The sequence below is a fragment of the Ictidomys tridecemlineatus genome, unplaced genomic scaffold (assembly GCF_052094955.1).
Source record: "Ictidomys tridecemlineatus isolate mIctTri1 unplaced genomic scaffold, mIctTri1.hap1 Scaffold_66, whole genome shotgun sequence".
In the NCBI taxonomy this organism is placed as follows: domain Eukaryota; kingdom Metazoa; phylum Chordata; class Mammalia; order Rodentia; family Sciuridae; genus Ictidomys; species Ictidomys tridecemlineatus.
The window spans coordinates 530,800-541,083 of NW_027524621.1; the positions used below are offsets into that span (position 1 = coordinate 530,800).

The window sequence follows — 10,284 nt, forward strand, 5'->3', positions numbered from 1 at the left end:
TGCACTAAATTTAGATATGGGATATTTGGATTTACAATCAGCTAAACAGATAAATATATACAATTTAAGGAGTTAAGGCAAAACCAGATGATACTTCAAACATGACAGAAGGTTTGAAAAATAGGTGTGATTAAAAACAAGGGCATCCCATCTCCAGTTAATAAAGCCATCATGTCTAAGGAAAAAAAATCCCTTAGGTTTTTAATAAAGTAGTTATTATCAATCATGTTAATTAAAGTTGAGCAATAAAGAATAAGATTTCCCACAGAGGAGAGCTGTTTTACCAAGGTTTGGGGACCGAGCACTTAGAATTTGGGTAAGCAACTTTTTCCTTGTCAGATTTATGATCTATTTTTCCTATTAGAAAATATAATTTGGAAAATATGACTCTTTCACATATATAATTAAAATACAATTATGAAGCATTCTTTTCTCTTTCTTTTCTTTTTTCTTTTCTCTCTTTTCTCATTGAAGGAAACCATACAGGTGATCTCATAGCCACGGTAAGTTTCCAGGCAAGCCATCTATTACCTTCTTTGTGGAAAAAACACAAAACCAGTCACTAAAACCCATTCCCAGTTTCTTTAAGAAAACAGAACAGACGAATTCCAAAGAAATAAAAAAAGCATAATCAATATATCCACACAGAGTACAGTTCTTTGGCAGCATCACATGAACCATTGACTGAAGCCAGAACTTTTAGAGTGTTCTAATTCCTAGACCCGGTTGCCAGTCTTTAAAAATAAATAAATAAAAATTCGCATCTGCAATGAATTCAGTAATTCCAGGAAATATTTAAATTCAGAACAAACCTTGAGACAGCTTTTGACTGTTACAGGTGAGCATAGATAAGCATGATCTGCTTTGAGTCCCGATCCAAATATATTCAAACATACACACACATGAAAATAATCTGAAATTTTGTGTTGGTTCGGATAGGTCTAGAATCCTTAAAGAGAATCTATATTCACCCATGATAAACCAATAAAAGACATGAATCCAGGGATGAAAAATGATCTTCCAATAACTCAGGAGTGGGCTGCCCCTCATCTGGATAAACGGAGAAGTCAGATTCTATAGGGGGAACACCAGGAAGCTGGAGAACGTGGAATACTGCCAGCCTCCAACCAAGTTACCTTTCTCCAGTTTTAGGTAAACCTTGTCCTCTTTGTCCAGGTAGAGTAGGACTCCATTTGTGGCAGCTTCGCGAGTCACATCTTTGTCCCCAGCAAATGCAGATATTACTGGTTTTCCATTTAACATCAAGTTCACCTACAAGGAAAAACAAAATCAATACGGAGCTCTCTTTAAAGTTAAGAGGGGATGAGATGACCCACTGTGAAGTATCCAGGAAACATATCCCCCCTCTTTCAAATTAGTCGACTGTGGGGTCAGATTATGTATCTACTGAGTTGATTTTTTTTTATTTCTCCCACAGAAATTTCCTTACATTCCTACACACACACACACACACACACACACACACACACACACACACACAATACCACCCAGAGAGCAACCTTGTGGAAGTCCTGTGAACATGGGCTTCTCAGCATGCCCACTAAGGTTACTCCTGTCCTTATCCTCCACAGACCATCTGGGATGAAGAGGGCGGGGCTTGGAGCCCTCCACTGCTCTTGGACCTGATAGACCAGATGCAGCCAGAGTCTACTAATTCCTTTGCAGGTTTCCACCAACTACAACCTACACAGCTCTGAAAATCATTTGAAATAACAGAGTGCGTGCACATGAGTGTGCCTGTGAGTGTTTTCTTTTTCTCTTTTGCCTCATAAGAAAAGTGGGCTAAAAATAATCACCACTGCCACTAAAAGAAAGCTTAATGATGGATAATTAGCAAAAGAATGGATTCAGACTTGTATTAACTTTTTTCCCCCATACTGTGATTTTGATTGTGTGTCAAACATTACATAGATTTCTAAATATTGGAGCTTGGAAAAAGTTTTCCCATGAAAGTAAATTTGCTTACTAGAGAGTCACTCCTTTTTAGTTTAGAAGTAATATGAAGTGAATTAAATCCAAGACTGACCAAGTTAGCCATTCTCTAGGCAGGATAAGTAGATGGAGTGTAATCTACCATTCCCATGGTCATAATAGATTAAATAACTATCAAGCATAAGATAAAATGTTACCCTAGAATTCCATTAAAATGTGTTCTTGTTATTTGTCATTAGCATATTTCAATATCACAGGAAAATAGCTCCATTGCTGTTTTTGAGTGGGAGGGCAAGCCCATTATCTAGAACAACACAGGCCTACTTCCAATCATGTACCCGCAACTGATAAGAATTCACTACCACCAAAGTAAGAGGGTAAACTAAAGTGTAAATGCAACATTTCATTTAAAAAGAATACCTAATTGCTGTCTTCCACAATTTATGTGGATAGTTAACTATATCTCATAATTTTTTAAACGAGAACAAATTTGTTTTATTTACTTAAAATGAACTTGCAAAACTCTGCTGGTTTTATAAGTTTTTTCATTACAAGTTCAAATAATTTTTACATGCACCAAATGAAATCAAGATCTTAAAGAGATTTGTGTCACTAAATTTTTACCAAACCATATTTTTTAAATGTTTGGATATCAGTTAGGTAATAGCTTTGCTTTTCTACGTGCTTTTTGTTACATGCCTCAATAGGCATTGTATATAAAGAAGAAAATTGGAAATGAAGTGTTTTAAAAAACAAACTATAAATATGGCTGTTTATTTTAATGATGAAAACACATCTTTGAATAAATACTTAAAAACATAACCCACTAGAGATAAACACAGTTGTTTAGGGAGACAGAGAGAATGGGTCAGAACACATACCTGGATTGTTTGGCTCTGGTAGACTTTAATTACTTGAAAACTGAAACTGTAAATTCCTTTCCTTGGCGCTACAAAGACAGACTCCAATGTGAAAAAATTACCCACATTAACTAGAATCTATAAACAAAAATAATAAATAACAGTAAATTATTATAATACTTTTTTCTATAAGGAAAATATATTTCCTTCCTCCCTTCCTGCCTTTTATCTTTCCTTCCTTCCCTCCCTCCTCTTTCCTCAAAAACTAACTTCAGTAACCACAGAGCATAAAACATCTTTCCTCTTAAGAGACTTGGACCACACACTTGTGTATCGGAAGCCTCCTCTTTCTTTTAAACAGTACAGAAAAAAATAAAGTAAATGTTTTGTATTTGTGCCTCAATTTCTAGCAGGGTTCAATGGTTCTGGAAACATCTGAGAAACATATGAGGGCTTAAAGTATTAACTTTGCTCTGAGAATCAGATAAAGGGCATCTGCTATGGAGATACATTCCCACCATCCACAAGTCTTTGCAATATCCAGAAATGACGTTGCCAAGCCAGCCAATCGACATCTGTGGTCTCTCCGCAGTCATCCCTGGACATCTCACACAGAGCCATGGGTACCCCTCCTCTGTGTGACATAATACTTGACACTGAACGGTTGGTGCATAAAGTGATATGAATACCTGGCCCTTCCCTGAGCCTCTACCGGAGCTCTCCTAAGATCCATGGCCATTTTATTTTTTCATGTGCCATCTAAACCTGAATTGTAATATTTTGGCAATGAGTCAGCCCTTCTCGGGTGCCAAAGAAAAGAGAGTGAATGAGGCACAGTGGGATAGGTGGCCTTTCTGTGTTCCTCTCAGTGTCACACCTTATCCTCCTATCAATCATCTGCTCTTTATTTAATGTCCCCCCAAAAAAATGAAAAATGAAAAGTGGAACAAGGCTCTGTTTTGAAGAGGGCAGCAGTGGGCTTTGTAGCCCAGGATGTTCAGCATGGTTCTTCTGGTTAGAGCATTAACTCTGAATTTCCATAAGTGACCTCATAAGCTAGGTTTGCAATGCCACATAGGTCAGTCGCTTCCTACGAGAAGGGGGGCAGTAAAATAACAAGGGCTTCTTCACATCTCTCCAAGACATAAATCTGTAAGTGGCATTCAAAAAAAAATCAGAAATCCCTATAAAGATACATTCTCTAAGTATCAGTGGCAATATGCTACAATCTCTTTTAAAGGCTGCCTTCTTGTCAAAATTAATACATTTTCATGCCTCTTGCATAATTTCCTAAAAATGCACTACTGGCTCTGAGCAACAGTGCCATGACAGTCAGGCAGCTGTACCAGGCTCAACGCCTGCCTTAACATACATGTAGGTGTGTGATTTTATTGAGATTCCACCCTCTTCCCAGTAAGCATCAAATTTCTTTTCTCTGACCTGATGATGGATGATCTTTCAACAAGTCACCTGCTGTGCAATAATCCCCAACAGAGGCTGCACAAAGAATTTTTTTTCAAGCACATTTAAAATAATTTCAGGTGCTTAGGAGGGACTTCCTGGCTCAGATATAAGCAGTATAATTCATTAGCAATAATGGAAATAGCAGATTAGTGTTGACTACACGTAAAGCAGGGTGTTGACTCTACATGGTAATTGGACTATCCAGGCACATCAAATTTATAACTAAATGAGTCTTGTTGTCTCCAAGATGTGTGGCTCCCTGCACAGAAGAGCAAACCCTTCTCCTCTTCTAATTGACAGGAAGGTAATTGAAAAGCACACTCCATTCAGAGGGTAGCAGGATGCTCACAGTATTCCAACATTTAATTAATGCATCAAAATTCAAACCAGCAATGGTGCTCCACTTTATTTCCATCACACTGGAAAATACAGCACCAAAACGCCCAAAGGACTACTTAATTAGTTACAAATTATGGCTATTCCATAGTAATTCCCCAGAGAGACATACTCTGTCTTTGACCAGCTGGAGAAGGCATCACTTAGGAAAATTGAGTAGGGACCACAAATGTCACCTCATCCTTTCCTGGCACATCCTACAGCACTGTTTAACCTGTGCTCCAGCACACAGTGCTTTGCATACGACTGTGAAGTGTGACTTTGGAATTTTAAGAGAGTCTGGGTACCCTTCGGGTTAAAATGAAAACTCTGGAGTCAGTTTTCTTCCTTAGGACGCTTTGCTCCAGCTAAGCTGATATCCTGGGGTTTCTCATCACTGCCAAACCGCAGAGCACCAAGCGGCAAAACAAAACAGAAGACCCAGCGTTCAGGAGTCTCGCCTCCATCCCCTGCCTTGCACCTCACTGTCTGTCTTTGCCCAGTGATTTGCAGTTCGCTGAAAGGACTGAAGCCTAGGAAGCGGGAACCATCTCCCCAGCGCTTCCCTGGGGGATCCTTGTGGATTCCCCATTCCTTTTCCTCCTTCCTGGGCAACTTTTCTCTGGTCCGCAGGAAGGGCGTGTAGCCTACTCTAAGCAGCCACAGCTGCGCCCAGATCGTGAAAGAGGACCTCAGCCTCTCAACTGAGAAGTGAGATCTGAACCCCCATCCCCACCCCAGCCGTCCTCTGCGGCCACCTGCCAGATCTCTACTCAGGGTGTGGAGACCCGGATCTCTCTTGGGGGAGAAGCTTCTCCACCTGGAGAAACAAGTCAAACATTTATCCGAAGTCCGCGAGGGCATCACAGAACAGCTTGCGCCACACACGCAGCGGAGTCAGCCAGAGCCAAGGGGCGAAGCTCTCTCTGCCCAGGAGATCCCCGTTTCCAGGGACCAGATTCCCCAGGATCCCGCTGACCTGTTGCTGTTAAACTTGTCCTGTGCTCTAGGGGCCGGCCTTTGCGCTCCCAAGCCTCTCCCCCACCGTGCTGCAGCCTCTGTTAGAGACCAAGAAGGAATGAGGGCCAGGGGTGGGCCAGGGGTGTCACATCAGAAGTTTCAGGCTCCGACATATTTGGGAAGGCGGGTGTCTAAATGAATCCGCACTTCCCAATCAAAGGAGCTTAGCCCCACCAGGCAGCCCCTATCTGAGATTCCTTGAGATTACCCACTCAACCGCCCACCCGACTCCGGGTGCCCCGAATCCCTTGGGGTCTAACCTGATCGAAGTAAATGATGCACGTTTTGTTTCTCATCTCTGATGGCTCGTGGTTGGTGCTCCGCATGTCTGAAAAGGCCACCTTGGAGTTGGCCGCCCGGACAGATATCCCCAGAGGGGAAGAAGAGGAGCCCTTGGAGTCCGTGGCTGGGTTCGAGTCGCACACTACCAGACACTTGCCCTCCAGGACGATGGGCTCGGTGTCGTTCTGCGCCCAGACCGGCAGCCCTGGCAGCGTGAGGGCCAGCAGAACGGCCGGCACCACGGACAGCCCCCGGCGCACGGAGCCCATGGCAGCGGCAGCCAGCTGGGGCTTCTGCTCGCCGGCGTCGCCTCCTACCCTGGGATCCTGGAGCTCCGAAAGATGCCAGTGGCTAGATGGACAGCGCTGCAGGAATGAAGGCGGCGGCTCGCACACTTCCACCAATTCTGTGGGCTGAAGTCAAAGTCTCCCCTCGAGCTCTCTCGCTGGCTCTGTTGTTACCTTTGTCCTTTAAGGAGCTCATGCAGAATCCCTATCTACCCTCCTCAGCCCGAGAATCAGCCCTGCCTGGGGCCCCTGCACCCACCCTTATTCTTCTTCCACATCTAAAAGTCGCCAAGCTCTCACAATCACACCTCAATAGAAAAATAAATAAATAAATTTTAGCTCCAACCCAAGCACCCCCAGATGAACCCCGGAGCAGGAAAGACTCCGAGCGAGGACTCAGAGAAGCTGCAAGAGCGGCGGGGGCCAAGCGGTGCAGTGTAGGTCCTGTGTGAGTCTAGCTTGCGCAGGGGCGAATTACAGAGGCTGGAGGTGTTTCCTGGGCTGAGAAGAACGTGAGCCTGTGTTCGCAGCCAGGATGCTGGCGATTCTCGCTTTCCTTTGGTCAAAAATTCCCCGAAGCCTGGAGTCACTCCGACATAGGTAGGCAGCGGCGAGACCGCACTGAAAGCACAATTTCCTGGGATCAGTTCCAAGGTGCAGGGCAGCTGGGCTGGCGGGGTCTCTCTTCCCCAGTCCCTGTGCACAACTTTTTCTCCTCGGGCAGCCGGGAGAGGGCGAAGTGGGCACCCGCGAGCTATTTATAGGAGCACAGCGTCCAGCTGGGGTTGGCTTAAAGCTCGACCCGCCGGCTCCGGGGTAAAGGAGCAGAAGGCGTCCGGTGACCCCAGCGACCCCAGCTAAGCAGCTCCTGCCTGACGTTTAACGTACCCGGTAGCAAGCGGGACTCACAACACTGCTGGTTGACAAGGTCTGAGGCCACCTACCCCCCAAGATCGCGCGGCGCTGAAGGTGTGTGCCCAGAGAGAGGCGCCCGCAGCCCCGCGCTTCCCCAGCTCGGCGCCAGGTCGCCCCCTCCTCACTCTGGGCCTGCGAGGGGGGTTGTGACTCCTCTCGCCCTCCCCAGCGTGGCACTGCGTCTCTAAGCACCCTCCGAACCAAGCGCGGCGCCGCCAGCAGGGTTGCGGAGATAGATGGGCTGCGCCGCGGATTCACGGGCCCGCTGCCTGGAACACAGGGACCCACCCGTGCCCTCACCGTGCCTAGCCGGAATTCCGTCCTGTAGAGCCCTCGGGCCTGGCGAACTCAGGGAAGCCTGGGGACAGACCTCGGCCCTTGGGGGCGGCTAGGAGGAGGTGCCAGATTCCTTCCTTCTGCTCAGGGAAGATGCGCCTCTGAAGCCGCAGGGGCGCGCGCCTTTCCACTTGCACCGCTAATTCAGCCCTAGCAAGGCCAGAAAAAGTGAAAGGGAGGCAACTCAGCCAGAATAAGTCTTCAGAAACTGTACCTCCTTTAAAAAATCGAAGAAAATAAACACAGCAACTTTCTCCGGTCTTGATGTGCCTCCCTTCTCCCTATGCCACCCCACTGCCATCTTGGCCTCTGATTGGCAAGCGTTATCTTCCTCTTCCGCAGCCACCAAGAAGAAGTAGAAGCTTGTCTCTGTGATGGACAATGTGAACTTGACCAAGTCACTGTCTTTGAGAGGGTGTAACTGCACTAAGAGTCTCTTCCACTTTCCAGGTCTATGAGCTTTGGGGACATGGCTCTCGGTACCAAATTCCCTGACTTCCATATGCCAGAGGGAAGGCACCAAGTCAAAACAGCATCCTCATCCACAACATCAGCCAGGTGGAGCTCCTTGAAATGTATTGACCACTTATCAGTTGAAGAGATATGTGTTGAGTCATTGTCCCTGGGGTGGATCACTCTCCACTCAGTTCCTAGTAAACATTCTCCTTATCATGGCATTCAGGCCCATCCAAACAGAAGCCAGATCTGGATCTCCAGTCTTCTACCCTAATAAGGTCCTTTCTGAGGCCAGGTTTGGGTCATAAGCACTATGCCACCATTCCACTTGTTAAAGTTGAAGATACTCCTGCAAGCTGGTCATCCCCTGGTTCCCATCTCCCTAGAATCTTGCAACTATTGATTTGATGCCTGGCACCACAGGGCCTCCAGATTCTGTTCCAGTGGGACAGTGTCAGTTTTGAGTGGCAGTTACCATGCTATTTGTTACAATGCTAAATGTCACCAATCTAAGTTGGAACCAAACAGGTAAACTGGTTGGTGCCTTTTGAAGATGGCCATCATCTGCCCATCACTGATGCCCACCCTAGACTTGCACAGCTTCCCACCTGACCCCTCTCTGCACTTTGTAACTCCCTTTCAGCTTTCATCACAGGCTTCCTGGATGACATCTGAAATTGTCTTTTCATTTGATGCTGTCTTGAGAGCAGGTGCTGAATCAAATTTGGTTCCTCTTTTTCCTCCTGTAGGGGCAAGCACTCTGCCTTCCCTATTCAAGACAGATATTTAGTTACTAAGCCAAGCCTTGGGCTGTTTATGTCCAGCTGGGAGGAGTTTAAGAAAACGCTCTGTTGACTATAGGATTGTTAAATATGCAATAAGCTGTCTTTTCCATCAACCACAATATATTCTCTCTGCATCCTTTTCTCCTCTAGGCATTTCCTTTCTCCAAGAACTCAGATTTTTTTATAAATTTCTTCTTTTCTCCTCTTTCCCTTACTGAAAGTTTTCATTTGTAGCCCCTAAAGCTAACCGTGATCATATTAAGGCCTCAATAATTGAGAAAGGAATGACTGAATACCTTCAAATGAAATGTAATTTATTTGTCATTCATCTTGTTGAATAAGTTACTTTAAGTGAATCTCAGTAAGATTTAAATTCAAACCCTCCTGGCCATTTGGGAAGAAAGTCTTCTTTCCTCTACTGGAGGGTGTTCTGCTATTCAAGGTGATCTCAAGATGAGGAACATGGTATCATCTGTGGTCTTCCGCTAGGAGAAGCTCTCTGATACTGTGAATAATGGAGTCCTGTTTCTTTCTCATTTCAGTTGACTGAACAGGGACAGCCTCTGGGTTCCACGGCTGATGATTCATTTGTACCAGACTCCCATGACCTTTGTGGCCTGACTTGGCCGGATGAGTTGGGGCTGCCAGATGTTCTCTCTCTGGCATCTGAATGAGATGCCCAGTTGCTTCTAGGAGACAGTGGGTGCTAAGGAAGCCATATCTGTGGTCTCCCAAACTGGGAGACTGCCACTGAGGAGTCACCTGGAAGCCCAAGCAGAGAAGTGTGCTGAAATAAAAGGGAAGACTGATCACACCACAAGGCCAACACCCAGATTGGACACTGAGCACTTTGGAGAAATAAAGGATCAAGGACATGAATTATCCTTGGCTTCTAGCCCTGAACTCCTACTCACAAGAAATCCAGCCATCTTTCTTCTAACCTCAGATCTCCTTAGATCCTTTTCTATCCTTTCAATAAACCCCTTTCACTTCAACTACTTTTAGTAACCTTCCTGCTCCTCGTCATCCAGCATCCTCCCTGGAGCAGCATTCCTGAAACCATACCACCAAAGTCCGTGCATGTCCTGAAAGAAGAATGAGGAAATCCAACCCTGAACGCTTTGGGAAAGAAGTCATCACCTGCTCCTGACCCACTGCTCCTGCTCCAGCCTCCTTGGAAGAAAGGAAAAAAGGATCAAGTCCAAGATTCTCTCCAACCATAGCAAAAATCTGCCCCCCCCATTTTTCCAGTTAAAAATGTGCTATTAGAGAAACTCTGTGACCCAAATGTCTCCCTTTCTGAGGTTCACAGATTGTATTTGATGTCCAAGGATGTTTTTTTTTTTCTTTTTGCTAGGCCTTAGAGGTAAGACAAGAATGCATTTCACCTCACCGCTGTTGGGCTCAGTCTCAAAGTAAATGAGAATCTGAACTGATCTTGCGGGGGTGAGCTCCTCCAGCATCAGTGAACTGCTATCCAGCAATCCTCAGAGAAGCCAAGTTTCCAGCAAGGCCAAGGCAGTCAGCGTCCATGAGCAATTTTCTCCTGAA

At 45.5% G+C, this 10,284-nt stretch overlaps 1 protein-coding gene across 1 annotated transcript; it reads right to left on the reverse strand.

Moving 5' to 3' along the window:
• Positions 1-1,074: 1,074 nt before the first annotated feature.
• On the reverse strand, positions 1,075-6,223 carry LOC144374364 (cerebellin-4-like). The gene is made up of 3 exons (XM_078037218.1): positions 5,933-6,223; positions 2,835-2,951; positions 1,075-1,272 (listed from the first exon to the last, which is right to left on the reverse strand). Exons 1-3 carry the CDS (start codon positions 6,221-6,223, stop codon positions 1,075-1,077), a joined length of 606 nt encoding a protein of 201 aa, XP_077893344.1.
• Between the last annotated feature and the right edge of the window lie 4,061 nt (positions 6,224-10,284).